Source organism: Gadus macrocephalus, chromosome 3, assembly GCF_031168955.1.
Source record: "Gadus macrocephalus chromosome 3, ASM3116895v1".
Lineage (NCBI taxonomy): Eukaryota > Metazoa > Chordata > Actinopteri > Gadiformes > Gadidae > Gadus > Gadus macrocephalus.
In genome coordinates, this window is record NC_082384.1 from 14,598,352 (window position 1) to 14,617,234 (window position 18,883).

The 18,883-nt window shown below is 48.7% G+C and overlaps 1 protein-coding gene across 6 annotated transcripts in view; it reads left to right on the forward strand.

The window, feature by feature from the left end:
- The window catches only part of fam13a (family with sequence similarity 13 member A), a 54,331-nt gene extending 36,402 nt beyond the window's left edge, over window positions 1–17,929 (forward strand). For 3 of the 6 annotated variants that reach the window (XM_060047501.1, XM_060047502.1, XM_060047503.1), the window contains 14 exons: window positions 642–727; window positions 1,119–1,158; window positions 4,927–5,062; window positions 7,539–7,604; window positions 10,084–10,297; window positions 10,627–10,768; window positions 10,971–11,052; window positions 11,378–11,583; window positions 11,918–12,001; window positions 12,735–12,830; window positions 14,587–14,670; window positions 15,505–15,704; window positions 16,066–16,167; window positions 16,434–17,929. In XM_060047501.1, the coding sequence (XP_059903484.1) occupies window positions 642–727; window positions 1,119–1,158; window positions 4,927–5,062; window positions 7,539–7,604; window positions 10,084–10,297; window positions 10,627–10,768; window positions 10,971–11,052; window positions 11,378–11,583; window positions 11,918–12,001; window positions 12,735–12,830; window positions 14,587–14,670; window positions 15,505–15,704; window positions 16,066–16,167; window positions 16,434–16,557 (1,662 nt within the window). In that variant the 3' untranslated portion in view covers window positions 16,558–17,929. The remainder of the gene's footprint in view (window positions 1–641; window positions 728–1,118; window positions 1,159–4,926; window positions 5,063–7,538; window positions 7,605–10,083; window positions 10,298–10,626; window positions 10,769–10,970; window positions 11,053–11,377; window positions 11,584–11,917; window positions 12,002–12,734; window positions 12,831–14,586; window positions 14,671–15,504; window positions 15,705–16,065; window positions 16,168–16,433) is intronic. The other 3 variants (XM_060047505.1, XM_060047504.1, XM_060047506.1) reach the window with 3 other exon arrangements.
- Window positions 17,930–18,883: the final 954 nt, after the last annotated feature.

Sequence of the window (18,883 nt, forward strand, 5' to 3'; positions counted from 1 at the left end):
TTAGCATTTCTCACACCTGGGAAAAGACCATCCCCACCTTTTGCTGCGGTGTGTGTTTGGTTGGCAGCCAATCAGGAGCCTCTTATGCAAGTGGACAGAGGAGACTATGACACACATACATTTGATATGGGCCACTTGCGCTCCCGTTGGCGCGACGACACCCGGGGCTGCAGTGAGTGCCGGTCTGCACCAGGGCCTCAGCTGTGGCGCCTTAGGGGCTCCGTGTGAACTTTAGTACCGTGTGCATGGCGTGGCATTGGTGTATGCGAAGGGAGTATTGAAGGACAAGGAAGGGTGTCGTTGTTTACAGTATAGTATAGGGCTCTGCGACTCAGCTGGCCGTGACAAAGAACAGTGTAGCTCTTTTGGATCTGGGAGTCATTTGGCCAAAAAAACACAGAAGCATACATTCATATATACATATATATATAGTATGTATGCAGTGCGTATAATTAAAAATTTTCAAATATCCTGAATTTCTTGATGAGAATTATTTAAATGTTATTTGACAAAACAATTTCATTTAATAAAAATATAAATTATATGAGATGTATATGATTATAATATCGTATAAAGTTAACTCCACTGATTACATGATGATAATGAAGTAAACTTGTGACTGTGTTTTGGCCTGCTTTCAGGTACAGGCTCAGGAATGCTGCGTGGCGGGAAGTGCCTCTAGATCTGAAGGATTCACCATGGATGACCCGGCCCCCGGGAGGAGAAGGTTAGCACACAACACCCTCCGCCCCGCTGCCCCCAGCATCCCTCTGCGACCCTACACGCTCTGCATCGCCTCCTTCTTCCAATTGTGTATCGCACACTGCAAACACGTTCACCCTTTCGTACGCACTCCAAGGTTAACGCCGCACACACCATTAGCTTATCTGTGCTGATACGAGGCCCCCGCTCGCTGCAGAAGCCAGCGCTTTTATCTCTAAGGTCGACTTCTCTGGAGTGTTTACTGAACACAGCTGATCCCCGCCGTGGGGGCTGGGGGGGGCTGGAGTGGTTGGAGTGTGATGGTATAATGTGTCTGATGCTCTGTGATGTTTACTGTTGTTGTCGGAGTGAAATAGTCGATCAGTCCACAGCTGAGCGTCTTGTTTACCTTACAGGAAGGAGAGCAGGACTGAAAATGGCCTTCTTCCTCCACAGGTAACTGCTCCCTTACCGACGCACACATAGGCACACACAAACACACAAACAAACACACACACACACACACACACACACACATACACACATGGTTTCACACCTGTTTAGATGTGGCATGACCGTGCACAGACATTGCTGTGTTTGTCCACTGGGGTGACAATCTTGCATTACACAGGAATGAATACTTGATATTTATCGTCGTACATGTTCTAAAAGCACTGTCACACAGAAATAAAGTGATGAATGAAGGTTTAGTCAGTTCAGCAGACCGTCACGTGTAATAGTCAAAGTCAATGTCGTTTCTTGTTATATGCCATGTTTAACACTGGATCATTTCATTACTTGGGAAATGGTAAGCTTCCAATACCTAGAAGGCATGAGCAAGAATAATAAATATATATTTAGTCTGATACGAAATTAATAACAATTAATATAAAATAAAAATGGGGAATATAGATCCCGATTTGGTTCCTCTTGATGGCCTTGTGTTCAGCAACCCTGCCGTACCAGGCAGTAGTTCAGCTAAAGAGGATGCTCTCAGCGGGGCACCTTAAGTGGTCTATGAGGGCTGTGGCAGACATTCCAGGAAGTACAGGCGTTTTTGGGCAGATATTACCACAGAGTCCGCTTGCCTGGATCAGGTGAGGTATCCCTCCCACCCCCACCCCCAGAAGCCAACGTTGGCTGTTCAATGTTGGTCCTGATGGGTATCACCAGAACCAGATTTAAACTCTGAATGGGCCACAACCATCTCAGCATGTTGACACGTAGGGGTGTTGTACCAGCGACGATCTCCAATGGACATATAAAACAGGTTTAAGGTTGCTATAACACACCCAGGGTTTGGAGCCACCTGTGTATATCCACCGAGCAGCCCCGGGGCCAGCCCTCACCTGAGGGGTTCAACACCTGCCAAGAAAAGGGTTGCCATAGAGACCGAATCCCACAGTACCCCGCTGTGCCGCCAGCGGCGACTCAGGGAAGCTGTTGTTTTTAGTCAGTCTCATCCCCTGGTGCTGTTTACACCGTGCACTATTAACCGCCTGCCACCGTATCACATTCTAGCCCACACACACACACACACACACACACACACACACACACACACACACACACACACACACACACACACACACACACACACACACACACACACACACACACACACCCACACCTGCGTAGCGTGCACTTTGGGGACCAATCCACTTCAACGCCCTACTCAAGTCTGAATGATAAACTGCACTTCGTTATCCCAGTACTCTTATTGCAATGACAGTAAAGTTGAATCAAATCTAAAATGTGCAATAGCGCAACCCATCTCAACTGGTTTTGTATGCACGTGCATGCACACACACACACACACACACATGCGCTTGCAACACCCAGGCTCGGTCGTCTTGGCTCTTATATAAGTGTGCCAGCGTATGGGGCCTGGTTGGGTCAAAGTTACCCAAGCACAGTCCGAAGTGTGAGCGAGAAGGTGTTGCATGCACTCACACACACATTTTAATATTGTATGAATAGATCCCTAATAGCAGGGTGTAAATGCGGCCAGATGGTCTTCGGATGGTCTGAACGCGCATCAAACGGTAGCACTGACATGAGTACCTCAGTGAGGCAGTCGGAGAAAATGTCAAGGATAGGAGAAAAACATAACACACATATGCTCAACCTCCCTCTGTGCACACATACACATCCATAGTTGCATTGCATGCTAGTTGTCGGTTCTATTTGTTTGCCATTCTATCAGGCATTAAGCATTTGTTTATTTTGTTATTCTTAATTTGCATGCAAGTATCTTTATTCATTTGTGTGTGGGTTCACGGACAGGATAGAATGCTATCCCCAACCGACCCATCGCACGTGTGTGTTTTTGTGTGTGTCTGTGTGTGTGTGTGTGTGTGTGTGTGTGTGTGTGTGTATGTGTGTGTGTGTGTGTGTGTGTGTGTGTGTGTGTGTGTGTGTGTATGTGTGTGTGTGTGTGTGTGTGTGTGTGTGTGTGTGTGTGTGTGTGTGTGTGTGTGTGTGTGTTTGGTCTGACCCGGTGGCTTGTCTCTTCACTGTACAAGTAGTACTCGTACACGGGAATTACTTTTTCTTATATTTAATCTCCCTATCCATTTGTTCTCATCCAGTTTGCAACCCACACTCCCCGCCTCCAATCTCACACACACACACACACACACACACACACACACAAGCTTCTACTGATGTAATCATGGAGGTTTTAATGTAGGCTGGATTACACCCTTGTGTGGGTGGGGGTTTAACATACATGCACACGCACGTTGTGCCTCTCTGGTAGGACAGCGGTTGACCGGGGGCCAAGTAACATCTGTGCACATCTGTACACGAGTCAATCCACAGCCGTGACTCTGCCTGCCAAGCTTGCAGTTTTGTTTTCGGGGGAAAGGTCAAAGATTAGCTGTTAAAATATTCTGCCCCGTCGTTTTTTCTGTACACGTCATCGTTATTCACCAGAAGCTGGTGAGGCAGTGGACTTTCAGGAAGTATTTTCGGGTTGTGATTGAGTTGTTATGACAGAGAGTGTTACAGTACATTTATTTTGTGATTTCGTTATTTTGCACGCTCATGCCCCCTCCACCCCACCCAAGACACAAGATACATGCTGTAACTTGTAACTGTCTGTAGATAAGCCTTCATACTACCAACTAATACAATGGTATCGCTTTCACAACAATTTTAAACAGAAGTATTGAACGTCAAGGAGAAGTATGCCAGGCAGGGAAAGGATCTGTGGAAGTTGTCAAAACGAAACTTTGCTTGTGTTGTACGAGGAGTACAGGAAACGAAACCCAAGAACACTTTGAAGAAGCAACCGCACAGAGCAGGAGAGAGAGTGAGAGAAACTGAGCGAGAGTGAGAGGGAAAGTGAAGCAGAAATAAAGAGAGAGACAGACCGTAAGGGGAATAGAGACAGCAAAGGAGGGAGAGAGGGAAAGAGAGCAAACGACATAGAGAGATTGCAAGATAGAGGGGAGAGCGATAGAGCAAGAGAAAGGGAGAGAGACAGAGAGCATGAGAGTGATAGAGGGTTCAAAAACACACGCCGTGTCTTTGGCTCTGAGGTGAACCGTTAATCCCGAGTCGGAAATAGGGATAGAGAATTTCAGCCAGTCAGCCTACGTGCGCCAGCCAATAATCGGCTGTCTGCTCTCTTGTTCCTCCACTTCCTGCTCGCACCCCCCCCCCCCCCCCCTCCCTGCTCCCTCCTTCCCCTCCCAGAAGCTGTGACTGTGAAACAAACAACTCTACTCTGGCACATGGGAGGGGAAGGAGCATGCGGAGGGAGAGAGAGAGAGAGAGAGAAAGAGAGAGAGAAACAGAGCAAGGGAAAGGGCGGGAGAGAGATGGGTGGGGTTAAGTAGAGGAGGAGGAGTGTGTGAACCCACTGGGCGAGAGACGGAGGGACGGCCAGCGAGGGTTCGGCCTACCCAGATGGGCGGATGTTTTGGCCAGACGGCTCAGCCAATCGGGAGGGAGGATCCCCCCCCTCTCCCTCCTCCCGTCGCTGGGCTGGGCCTGTCTGGAGGGAGGGGGGGCGGGGTGGAGGGAGAGGAGGCGTGCGGCCAGGGCTTAAAGAGTGTGCCTGCTGGGGCTGGCCGTGGTTGTTGAGCAGCTTTGTGTTTGTGTGTGTGTGTGTGTGTGTGTGTGTCGCTGACTCTCTCTCTCTCTATCGCTCTGTCCCTCTCGCGCGCGCGGGTGTGTATTTCGTTCCCCCCGCGGCTAACGCTCATGGTGGTACAGAGGGCCAGGATGAAGATCCAGGAGTCTCCCGCCGTGTGTGTGGCGTCGGAGCGGCCGTCGCACGGCGACTGCAGCGAGCCGCGAGAGGATGTTCCCCGCCTGGAGCTCGCAGAGGAGGACAACAACAACTGGGGAGGTGGGTCCGCGCTCGTGCACGCACGCACGCACGCACACACACACACACACACACACACACACACACACACACGTATGCTGCACATGTGTGTACACATGCACACACGCACACACACAGTTTTGGGAGTTTGGGAGATCTTTTGATCATTGAATGAAATACATTGTGGATAGGTACAGCCCGCGTATGTGCACTTTGACAGCAACTTGTAGGGTTAAACCCGCCCTCCCCCCCCCCATCGGACTCCACACCCAAATCTAACTGAGCAGCTGCACACCTTCTGCTGTGTGTGTATGTCTCTCCTTCTCTATCTCTCTCTCCCTCCTCCTATTCCTCCTTCTCTTCCTCTATGCATTCCACTTCCTCTCTCTCTCTCTCTGATTGATGGGGCTCGCCCTTTGCGCGTTTCATGTGGGGATTTAATTGTCTCAGATCTTGTTAAGTTTTCTGTCCCTCCCACGCTGACTGGCTGTGTGTGTGTGTGTGTGTGTGTGTGTGTGTGTGTGTGTGTGTGTGTGTGTGTGTGTGTGTGTGTGTGTGTGTGTGTGTGTGGCAGGGGACCAGGGGCTAGGCAGTAGGGTGGAGGCTGGGTGTGGATAGGGGAGGTGGGGGGTTAGGGTATGGGTTGTTTGTTTGTGCTGCTGGGGCGGAAGTGGAAGAGGATCAGGGTCGGACAGTAGCGGGCGGACTTGGTGTTGGTTTAGTCTCTTTAACATGCGTTTGTCTCTTAGCCCTGCTGGGTTTGTTGTTGTGGTGTGTTGACTAGAAACAGAATTATTAAAGCTTCATGATGGCTGAATGCCTCAGTATCGTTTGTTTCAATGTCTGCAAGCGTGAATGAATGAGTGTATGTGAATAAATGATAGAGACAGTTTCAACATATATGGGTGTGGGAATATGTTTGATTTAAGCATGATGTGATTGAATGCTAGGTTGCTTTCCATGGTCGGTGACAATGCATGGATTTACAATAACAGGATTGTGTCTTATGACTGCTTGAGCTTGCTTGAGTAATGTAATGGCATGAATCAATGCACTTATTAGAGGTGCCTCCAGATGTCCATTTCGCATAGCAATTGTTACTCTAAAAAGCCGTTGCAACTTTTTGGTGCATGCAGCAACATGTATGTACATCTGCCCAGACATGTTGGCTTCCCAGACACGACTTTTTACTTCCTGGATGACTCTGTTAGTCCAGCTCGCTCATTAGACCCAGCAATATCGACCTGATCTGCCTTGAGTTTATTAAATATATATATTTTTGTTTTTTTGTTTTTTGTTTTCGATTTGTTTTAAGGCAGATTGATCCGAGCATGACCTGTTAGAGCCCTCTAGTGGACGAGGGAGCAATGACAGTTAGGGCAAGCCTGGATAGTCAGTGGAAGACGCCCAGAAGCGGCTGCTTTAGATGTGTTTACTCCTGCTATGAGGAGGACTAGGCTGGGCCCGTTTGGGATCCATCCCAGCATGCCCCTGTAGAGTTCCCTTCAGGTGTGTTTTTATCCATATTATATGTGCTAGGTTTATTTAATATTTTTTATACCCACACACAACCTTTTTACGACAATTTTGAATAGGTGAGTAATGTGTCTATTTGTCTTTGAGAATTGATGGTTCCAAAGGAAGAAGGTGTTCCACAGATGCTCATTTGTCTGTCAATGAACACTGTCTGGAACTCATTTCTCAAGAATCCTTCACCTACGTTCGGAACTGCATGCAGAGCAACATGTTCTTTTAGACACCTGATTTTCTTTGTGTTGTTGTAATCTAGTTAGTGTGGTCAGTGAAGCGATGTGGTGTGTGTTTGCCTGTGTGTGGTGTATTCTGTGCAGGGAGTCTGTGCTTGTGAGGGTGTGGTGTGTTTTGAGCAGGGAGTGGATGTGTTTGTGAGTGTGTGGGTGTGAGGGTTTCTCTTAACAGGGAGTATGTATGTATGTTAGTGTGTGTGAGTGTGTGAGTGTATGGTGTATTCTAAGCAAGGAATGTGTGTTTGCGTGTGTGTGAGTGTGTGATGTATTCTGAGCATGAGTGTGTGTGTGTGTGTGTGTGTGTGTGTGTGTGTGTGTGTGTGTGTGTGTGTGTGTGTGTGTGTGTGTGGTTGCGGGTTGTATTCTGAGTATTGTGAGGGTTGTCTGAGGAAGGGCAGTCAGACCTTTGTCCCAGTACGGTGTGTGCCAGCGTCTGTCGTGGTGACCTGACGTCCTGCGCTGGCCCCGTCCTTGTCTTGATCAATGCAGACGCGTTAAGACCGGGCCAGAGACCTCCAGCTACACAAGTTGACAAGGACAAGCTTTAATTTTGTTTACTGCTGACTCCAAACAGCATTTTTCATGCAGAATCTAGTTTATTCATATTCGTTTTCTTTTTCTTATTCCTTTCTAGTTGGTGCTTGTTTAGTTTTTTCTCCCTCCATCAATTTTGATGTTTGATTTTAGCCTTTATTTTGCTTCCTTTTGCTTTCCTTCCACATTCTCTCTAGAGCATTCCTACTATTCCGCCCCTTTCCTTGATTTCAAAAACCTTTTCCACCACAGTGTGTTTGATGGTAAGTGCACAGTGTGGGACACACCAGTGTGTTCGTGCATAACCGCTAATCATACAAAAGGCACGGACACGTGCATGTACCTGACGGCACCCCTTTTTGTTTTCAAACGAAGCCCGTGCAGAAACTACCATACACAGGTCGTTTCTGACGCATATCACACCGGGGGCCCACCAGTCTGACCGGCCCCGTGCGGCTCTGGGGTCAGCCTTCACGCCCTCTGCGCTTTGCTCGCAGCAAAACGCTTAAAAAGCGATTGTTAAAAAAAAGAAAACAACCCCTCGAACAACCCAGTCCCTCTGCGGGATTAGTGTCTGAGGGAGCTGAGTCGGAGGCCAGCTGTCGGGGCCGGGCGCGGCCGTGTGTTTGATTGATTAAGAAGCTCCCCCTTCTGCCCTGCGGCGGCGGCGGCGGCGGCTGACGTCCCACAGGTCTCTCCTTGGTCCCGTCCTCGGACCCACGCACGGCACGTTCCCCCACACGTACACAGCCGAGCGCCGGGCGGGGGGGCGGGGGGGGGGGGGGGGGTTCGAGGAGAGGACTGGGATCTGGGCCAAGTTGTGATAAAACGTCTGCGTGCGGCCTCAGTGTTTCACAGGTTTCCCCACGTGCTTTCAGACACGTCGAATGTTTGGAGTACAAACATTGCCGCCTGACACACGTTTGACCCCTCTGTTGGTGCATGGATTGAAGTTCCCCCCTCCAGGAGCTAGCCCCGGGTCCAGGACTTATGGACGCTTCGGTACACCTTGCACAGCAACAGTCTGCATGCAATGTGTGTGTCGAGGACCTCTCTCTCTCTCTACATCTCTCTCACTCTCTCTGTACACCGTCCTCTAAATCGAGGTCATGCTCTGACATTTGGCCGTGGAATGCCGCCCAGCCTTATTTATAACCCCGGGGATCAGCTTGGTTGTCCTCACACTATGCACCACATATATCAAGTCCTAACAATTACCATGCACAACATAGATCATTATTATCATTATTATTAATAGAGTGGAGATTGAGGAGAAGACCTGATCTGCATTTCTATTCTCGTCAGATTGTTATTGTTATGGGAATAGTCTGTCTATATTCTCACTAGATATCATGATGGGAGACAGAGATGGGGGAGTGAATGAGAGAGAGAAATGGGGGGAGAGAGAAATAGAGGGGGGGGAAAGACAAGAGAAGAGAGAGAGAGAGAGAGAGAGAGAGAGAGAGAGAGAGAGAGAGAGAGAGAGAGAGAGAGAACAATGGGAGTTATAAATAAAGAGGTAAAGGGAGGAAGGGAAAGGGAGTTAGAGAGTCAGATCAAGGGAAAGGGAGATAGAGGGGGCGATATAGATGGAGAGAGCGAGAGTGCAACATCTGTCACAAGGCCCAGTGAGAGTGTTTTGTACTGTAGTGTTTCTGGGAGAGTGTTTAATGGAGTGGTTTGGTATGACCTTCAGAGAATGAGAGAGTTGCCAAAAAAGAAGGCTGTTTACCTTTTTTGTGCTAGTCACTGTTGCTTTTGGACTTTAAGTGAGTAAAATGTATGTTTCATTGCGAAAAATATACTTCAAAAGGATTACAAAGAAGATGTTTTTCACTTTTCTACAATGCATAGCCGGACTAATCCCTTGTGTTTCCGAATCATGTGCTTCCTCACTCCACCGGAAGACACCATGACAAGCACAATATTATCTTCAGGATTAGTCTTATTCTTGGCTCCAAGCGCTAGCTGGGTGAGGGGGAACTGACTGCAGAATGTTACAGGCCCCCCCCCCTCACCCAGCCGCTCCCGCTAGAGGGCCGGTCGGTGACGAGGCCCCTACGGAGGCTCCAGCCCCCCCCCCTCACCCAGCCGCTCCCGCTAGAGGGCCGGTCGGTGACGAGGCCCCTACGGAGGCTCCAGCCCCCCCCCTCACCCAGCCGCTCCCGCTAGAGGGCCGGTCGGTGACGAGGCCCCTACGGAGGCTCCAGCCCCCCCCCTCACCCAGCCGCTCCCGCTAGAGGGCCGGTCGGTGACGAGGCCCCTACGGAGGCTCCAGCCCCCCCCCCCTCACCCAGCCGCTCCCGCTAGAGGGCCGGTCGGTGACGAGGCCCCTACGGAGGCTCCAGCCCCCCCCCTCACCCAGCCGCTCCCGCTAGAGGGCCGGTCGGTGACGAGGCCCCTACGGAGGCTCCAGCCCCCCCCCCCTCACCCAGCCGCTCCCGCTAGAGGGCCGGTCGGTGACGAGGCCCCTACGGAGGCTCCAGCCCCCCCCCTCACCCAGCCGCTCCCGCTAGAGGGCCGGTCGGTGACGAGGCCCCTACGGAGGCTCCAGCCCCCCCCCTCACCCAGCCGCTCCCGCTAGAGGGCCGGTCGGTGACGAGGCCCCTACGGAGGCTCCAGCCCCCCCCCCCTCACCCAGCCGCTCCCGCTAGAGGGCCGGTCGGTGACGAGGCCCCTACGGAGGCTCCAGCCCCCCCACTCAACCAGGGCTCCCTTGTGTTCTCTGTTTGGCGTCTCCAGAGCCCGTCCCTGCCTACTCGTCGTGGCAACGGGACAACATGGACCGCGAGGAGCCCCGCCCATCGCCGCACGCCGGCGGTCAACTCATCCGCCAGCTGATGGAGGAGGGCAGCGACCCCATGCTCTCGCCTCGTTTCTACGGTTACGGCCACTGCCAGTACCTGGACGACACGGAGGTGCCCCCCTCGCCGCCCAACGCGCACTCCTTCACCAGGTGAGCGTCCTCTCCCGCAAGACTCCTCCTTCAGGATTCCTTATGAGTGACCTGCATGTTGATCTGGCAGAAGCAAAGCCCGGGCCAGGAGCTTAATACAGCAAGGGGCGGAGTTATGCTGTTTCCTGCTTGAGATATTCTACAAAAAAAAACAAATTCAACGTGTGAAAGAAGTGTATTTTGAGTTTTGGTACACGATTGGTCCAAAACCTGTGTGTAGTAAAAGAAAGGAAAATGCCCCGGTCGCCCAGTTTTGAGCTCACCGGCCTTGCGGTACTTACTTTTATGTAAACTAAAAATATTGACTTCTGTTTTGTGTGCGTGTGCAGTCGCCGCAGGAGTTCTTCCCTGGGGTCCTGTGACGAGGAGAAGGAGGAGCTGTCGTCCGTTCAGCTCTCCAAGCGGATCCACGTGCTGAAGAAGAAGATCCACCGGTTTGAGGAAAAGTTTGAATATGAACGGAAATACAGGGTGAGCAAAGCCTCCATGCGGAATGGGAAATATTTCAGGCATTTTACATGGAATTCAGCTAAATAAACGTCTGGGTTTTCTTATTTTGCTGTATTCCATTTAAAATGTAAGGATCAGACGATCTACAGAGGAGAGTGTTTGCTGCTCTACCTCTGCAAGCCAATCTCTTCTCATCCGTATTTCCTGTCCGTTGGTTCTCCAGCCGTCTCACAGTGATAAGCTTGCCAACCCAGAAGTGCTCAGATGGGTCAATGAACTGACGAGACTTCGCAGGAATCTCAAAGGTAGGCAACGGCTCCCGCATTAGAAAAACGTTTTTTAATCAAACTAAAAAACAATGTAAATAAATGAAAACAACACACATCCATAATGTGCGAGACACTGCATTGATCCACAAAAGAAAACGGCCGAAGGTGCCGAGAAATGCGAGAGCTTAAAACAATAATAACACACATACGAGAGAATAACGACCGCACAGACCGGCTTTAGTCTAATCTAACACACACCCTACACACATGCATCACGTTGTTGTGCACAGGTCCGGTTCGGACACACAGACTCCCTCACCGTGCCCACGTTCTCGACCCCCCCCCCCCCCCCCTCCCGCAGAACACAAGCTGCTGAAGTCGGAGGAGGACCTGCCACCGGTGACCCGCCAGCGCAGCAACACCCTGCCCAAGAGCTTCGGCTCCCAGCTGGACAAGAGGAGCCCGCAGGAGAAGGCGCCGCCGCCCCCGGCCGAGAGCACCCTGGAGGTGGTGATGGGCAAGCTGCAGGAGAAGAGGGAGGAGGGGGGCCGGCCGGAGGACATCAAGGTAGGAGCCCCGCTGCCCAGCTCGTAGGGGGGGTGGAGGGCGCGGGACAGAACATGGGATACGTCGGTTTCTGTCCGAACACTGTGGTGGGCGAGGGTGTTGGACCCCTGTTAGCCGTGCTGGAGAAAGGTGCCCCTAGCCCCCCCCCGATAACTGCTCCCACTCCACCTCGGTCTACAAATTCAGTTCTATTCGCATTGGATGAAAGCATCTGCTAGTTTATGGATTACTATAATTTAGTTTTAATTTTATGTAATTTTAATTTGAGAGTACCGAGATGATGAAGCGGTCCCATGAAAAAGGGACCTTGTTTAAACGAGCCGCCTGTCTGCAGGACATGACCCGAGAGCAGATTGGAACGGAGAAGCTGGCACTGCAGAAGGCCCTGCTGTACTATGAGAGCATCCATGGAAGACCGGTGAGTCACTAGTCCCTTCGGGGAATGATCCAGAACAAAGCACACGGGAACCAAAAGCTTGTCTCGCCCTTCCGTTTACCATTCATTCACTAATTCATTCATTCATTCATTTAGCAGACATTTTAATCCTACGAGATTTATGGATTCCCACTGGCTGCAGACAGAGGGCATTACGGATCAACACAACACACAAAAACACCCTTGCCACTACACCATCCCTCCTTATCCGTCCATCTCTCTCCTGAGTCACTGTATTTCTTCCGCACCATAACAGCCCAAACAAATTCAGTCAGCACTACACAGAGCCGGGCTGTGTCCTACAAACCCACCCAGGGGTAAATAACGCCTCTTGAAGGGCCGAGCAAAGTCCTGTGTGCACTGGACGCGTGCCCGGGTTGAGTGGATTCTGACGCCCCCCCGCAGGAGACCAGAGTGTCGCGCTGCTAGGTTACGAGCGTTCAAATATTCAGAGGAATTTCCCCAGCGTCTATTGAGAAGGTCTTAAAATCGGAGGCAAAATAAACACGGCGACTGTTGCTGTCTGAATCCTAGACCTAAGCTAATTGGATAAATGAATTGCATTTTGGCTAATCCCCCTCATCCGGTGTCGCCAGACCTGGAAGACCTTGTTGTTGTCGTTCTTCACCCCGCCGAGGAGAGTGCCAGCAGGAAGCCAGGTCGCTAATGCCGAGCTAACGAGACGCCTCCGCTTCCTCCCTTCCGCCCGCCGCAGGTGACGAAGAACGAGAGACAGACCATGAAGCCCCTGTACGACCGCTACCGCCTGGTGAAGCAGATCCTGTGCAGGGCCTCCAGTATCCCCGTCATCGTAAGTATTGCGCTTGCTCAGTCCTCGCCGCAGTCCCAATCCGCCCTCGCCTTCCCCACATCTGTTCATCTATTCCACACACGTTTTTCCTTCATTTCTTTTGTACGTTCATTGCAGCTATTATGAAAAAAGGTTGGATTTTACTTCTCGGTAAACGTGCTTATGGTGTTTTACTGGTCAGGCTGCATATCTATGTAGGCCCACTCTGTGGACCACTCTGTGGCTCGCACAGGGTTATTGTGAGCATGAAACTCGCGTCATTGTAGACTAATCTCAGTTCTCTGCTACAAGCTTTCGTTTGAGGCTATGTCGTAACGGTTGTGGTCAGGATATGAATGAGATTCCTTCCTCAAGGGTAAGCATAGTACTGATAATATAAATACGTCCGGTTTCTGTAAGGCTTTTCTTGGTTTCCAAAAACACTTTACAGGAGAACATAGAAAAAAGACATGAACAATGGAGATCATTTATAGAGCCAGTGAACACAAAAGTTGTTTATTTTACGTTGTCATTTGTCTTATATGAACGTCAATCTGAAGCTATGCTATTTTATTGTTGTAACTGAAATAAGTCTCCAATTTAGAAAACAAATGGGGGAAATCCTATGTTTTTTTCATTCTCCCCAGAACACTGTGTGAACTCCCACTCTGAACGCTTGTGGCTTTCTTTGACATTTGAGCAGTGATTTATGTAATGGCCGCGTCACTTGTGGAACATTTCTTATACAACATCGTTCATTCTAACGCGCATACACAACGACAACAACGTGGGTCGTAACCATTTGGATATTATGCCCCCCTCTTTACTAAAACTCTCCACCCAAAACATTTCTTTTTAAGTCTCATAGTGACTGAATTCTAGCTGAGAAACAGTGGGTTCACTGGGTCTTCAAAAGAGAGAAACAGGAGGGTGGAGGGATTAAGTGGTGGAAGCAAGATGGAATCGGTGGGTTTTAAGGGCCTTAGAAACTCTAAAGGGCATTGTAGCTGTTGGTCCAACTGTAGTCTCCCAGTGGACCATTAACAGCAACTGACAACCGCTGTGTCCTGATAAAGTCAGCCGTTTGTATCTCCACAAAGAGCTTTATTTCCATCAAAGATTTGGGTTGTATTTCGTCCAATTCCGCCAAAAAGTTCTGCAGTGCATTCAAAGCAATGCCTATTTCCCTTTACACAGTTTAACTAAACCATGTCAGGGATGTTGTTCCTGGCTCAGTCCTTGTATTCTATAGGATCATATTTTGTTCCAAAGTGAGCTCTGATCAGGATCTTGGCAGCAGCAGCTCATTATATAATTCCCTCCCGCTAATCCCCACTCTGCGAATAGAAATTCCTGTTGTTTATTAATTTGCTTATGGGTCCTAATCCTCCCCCAGGGGTCCCGTGGGTCACAGTACCGACCCCAGTGGGGAAGAGGACCGCTTCTGCCCCAACCGTTCCCTGTTTTTCCAAGACAATTTCCTGTAGAGATCTGGTGTTGGCCAGCTTTTCCCTCGCTCCGGAGAAAAAGGCAGCCTGTGTTGAGCTCAAACCTGGCTCACGCTAGACAACGTGAGGAGAACGCGCTCGGACATTTCACATGCACAGTGCCGAGAGTACATCCTCTTAACGCAGCGCCAGATGGGCCGCTACCCAGCAGGCGCTTTTGGCATTCTGTCCGTCCCACTGGAAGCAGACCTCTTTCCCCCATTGACATAACCAGTACATGATGTTAGGCCCCCATTGTAACCCCCCCCACCCCTCCCCCCCCAACACAGGGCTCCCCCTCCAGCAAGCGGCGGGGTCCGCTCCTCCAGCCCATTATCGAGGGCGTTCCCGCACTGTTCTTCGATGACATCAAGGTGACGGTCGACTTGAGCAATCTGAGTGCCATCAGATTGCTCCCCCCCCCCCCCCCCCCTCCCCCCTCTCAAACCCCAACCCAATCGCTCCCCGACCTCACCCTGATCATGATCGTTTTTTAAAAACCGGATGCTGCCTGTTGATTGGGCGAGTGCCTTTCGGTTGTGCGGTTTCCCGATAGTGTCGTTAATCGTAGAAATCCAATCAATAGCGGCCTTCTTCACTTAGACGCCATCTTGGTTCCAGAGTGGGACTTAGCTAAACTGAATGCGGGTCTCCGCACTCAGTCTCCCTCACCGCGCTAGCGTTGAGTACGAGGTGGCTGCTAGGTGGAGAAGGCCCGTAGCGGCCTTGTGTGTGACGCTTGACTAGCTCCTTGGATGTGGGTTGATGTTGCTTTGGTGGACGAGGTGTGGTACACGGTGAGTTTCACGGCGTGTCTAATCTCTAACAACGACTGAAATCAAATAGGAACCAATTCCAATAAAATACAAACCTTATGGTGATCTACTGATTTTCCAACCCAGCCAAATTAAACCGTAACTTTTTCTCCTACTCTGGCTTTGGTTGCAGTGGACCGGATCTGAGAGTGGATTGTGAACTAGTGTTGTACCGCCTCTGATCCTCTAACCCAGCCAACTAACACTGCCTGGTGTCAGTGGCGGACCGGGGGACTTGGTGCTAATCCCTTTGCTAATCGCTAGTTAGCGGCAGTGCTCGCCGTTTCTGCTCTCCAATCACCCGTAGTCACCATCTCTCTCTCTCTCTCTCTCTCTCTCTCTCTCTCTCTCTCTCTCTCTCTCTCTCTCTCTCTCTCTCTCTCTCTCTACCAGGAGGAGGAGGACGGCTCTGAGGAGGACGGGGACTCTAAGCCCTCGTTCCCGGTGTCGGACCGGCCCAACCCCAGCATGCTGGGCTTCCTTGACCAGCTGGAGGAGGAGGCGGATGGGTTCATCTCCCCCGTGGACGACCTGTCGCCCTCCAGGAGCACCACGCACGACATGAGGCTGTCCAACCTGCACTCGGCCACCATGTAAGCTAGCTCGCCCACGGGAGAGAGATGCAGAGTCACTGATGAGTGACTCTGGTCTTACTGCCAAGTTTCACCAGGGAGTCCCTTTATCGTACTTGGTCTTTAAACTTTTTAATCTTTCACACTTGATGCACCTCATATTTTATTTTATGAATATTTGAGAACGTTTGTTACTTTTTCACTTCTTTTTTTTGTAGTATGTGTCACAACTGCGTTGCATGTTGCTTTGTTTTGACTTGCTTACCGAAAACCCTCGCCTTGTTGTTAGAACTTGCCTGTACTGCATGGCCGTGTTGTTCTGCACTGTGGATAATAAAGTTTGACCTTGGGACCGGTTGTTGCTGCTCGCTCTCCTTCGCAGGCAAGAACTGCTGGAGCAGCTCCAAGAAACCAGAGAGGAGAAGAAGAGAATCCGCAAGAATCTAAGAGAGTACGAAGACCAGTTCTTCAGAGAAAATGGAAGGTAAACGAGAACAGAACTCCACACACACACAGACACACACAGCCGTAAAAATATGTGTTGCCTTGCAAACAAGATGATATATCATCCACGTCGTTATATCTTTATGTGAGAGCCACGTTTCACATTTAAGGCGATGTTTTTGTTACGAGACGATATATCATCCACGTCGTTATATCTTTATGTGAGAGCCACGTTTCACATTTAAGGCGATGTTTGTGTTTTGTTTTTTTAAATGACCGCGGTCTCCTGCCAATGTCTGCCCGTAGGAATGTGCAGAAGGAGGACCGGTCCCCTCTGGCGGTGGAGTATAACGAATACAAACACGTGAAGGCCAAGCTCAAACTGCTGGAAGTCCTGATCAGCAAAAGAAACTCGACCAAGTTCAAATGAGAAAGGAACCACGGACGAAACCCTAAGGACTCGAAAATGAAAAGCCTTGGGTCTCCATGGATTAAAAAGAAACGAGAGGAACTCACCAGCCTGAGAAGACAAACCTTTTACAAACAACAAACACCTCAGCTTCTAGGAACCTGTGTCGGATCTGTTGTTGGAGCGTTTGTTTTGGACGAGTTTTGTTCTTCCCCTTTTTTGCTCTGTGATCGCGCGGAAGCGTGTGGAGGTCCAAACCTGTGGCACTTGGGGTCAGTGTTCCCTAGAAGACGTGAGGGAGGCCTGCAGGCCCTTGGCTTCTCCCATCCCCCAGGGTAGAGGTGCTGCTTCCTGTCAATCAAAACCGACCGAAATGTCTAAAAGTAGCCCTTAAAAATAGTTAGGTAGCTAGGTAGAGTCACGTTCATTGTAGCTAATTTATTTCTATTCCTTTTTTTAAATGTTTGTTTGTTCTTTTAGGAATAGTTGTTTATTTTTTGGCGCTATGGAATACATTTATTTTTGTTATGCATTGTGGAGTCTTAAGAAAATATCTGTAAGTAAAATTATAGAGTTGGCGAATATATTTTTGAAAGAAGGATATAAGAAAATTGAGTAATAGATTGGAAGTGTATTTTTGTACGGGAGACCTCTATCTGAATGACTACCAACCGATCGGTTTGACAGTATTTGTTCAAGCGAATGGATCTGTAAATGTGATTGTTAATTGATGCCATACTTTTGTGTGTCTTTGAGTGTGCAACATTATTGATACTACACTAAGAAAGTGATTTGCTCACACAAAAAAAGGTTTGCCATGCAGAGCCAGTGGTTTGATATCTTCTGTTAATGTGTCCCAAAGACAATGAATCAAGTGTTCAGATTGCACATTAAAATAGCGTAGAAGATCATTATAATCAATAATGTAGCTTGTTCCTTATTTTTGATGAATGGTAAACCTGTAGATTATGCATCTGCTTGTGTATCTCCCTAAATTTGTTTTGCTCCCTCTCCTTACCACTTACTTAATGTAAAAATAAGCTATTTTTGTGTTTAAAATAATCGTTTTCTTGCTCACATTGATGAACATGAAGAGGCATTTTACAATGACTGATAAATCCTTTGAATCCATTGATCCAATCCTCTGCTGCCTGCAATTTAAGGCTTGCTGCTTTCCTTACACAGCCATTTCTATGGCTTCTTGGTTCTGTAAATACATCTTTATGTGTTTACTCTCTCCTTTTATTCCTCCAAAATGGATAACTAACAGTGTGAAGTTTGTTTTATGAATGTAAACACTGGCGAATTATTAGTGCATTTGGGCGTGTACATTTTAGTACATATTTGTATTTTGTAAATACATATTATTAAAGCAAAGATATTTTTACTGGAACTTGTTGGAGTGTCGTTGGTTTTTCATTGGAAACTTGATTGGTTGCTATGAAATGTATCGCTGTTTTAAGATCTAGTTCCTTGAGAAACTCATAGCCTACATATTCACAGCGAACAAATCCAAAGAGAATTCTATCGGACCTATGAAAGATGGGGAGAAAGGGTGGGGGAGGGACACAAGCTGAAAAGTTTATTTTTTTTCCGGGTAAAACAGGTCAACAAAAATAATGTCATCCATTTCAAATAGGTAAAAAATGAAAATATATATTTTTAAACAAAACAGTTACAGCAACTGCTAAGCCCTTATGTGTATACAGTATATATGTTGATCCAGAAACACAGGACAGTCAGACTTCCTCCAGCGGTGACTGAAACACTGATTTCACTGTCGGCTGGTAGCTGTTCAATTTACAAAACAGGCCCAGGAGTTCCTGGTCATTCAGCTTGACTGGACAATTAGCATTATATTTCACATTACAGTACGCGCTTAAATTATATTATGCTGCGATAAGGGCATTAGCTCAGAAGCCTGCAAATCAAACCGTTATAAATAAATATTTTGAAAATTGGTGGCGTATGTGCTCTGGCAGAAGCAATATGTGCATGTTCTGCTCGCTATACTCAACATAATAAGTGTTTACGATGTGTGACTTTGAATTTCCCCTGCGGATCAATTAAGTATACATCTATCTCTCTATATCCTGTATTGTGGGCGGAACTTCGACGGCCGTAAAACAGTTAAATGCATGGTGCCAGGCATTTTGCGGATTATCATAGATTCCATGATAGGCCATACAGTGCTCAACTGTATGGCCTATCATGAGCTCAACTCAACAACGTTGTGAATGTATAAGCCATCAGTTAGCAGGATATGGAAAATTACTAGAGATGTCCGATATTATCGGCCCGATATTAGCATAAAAATTTAATATCGGTCAATATCGGTATCGGATTT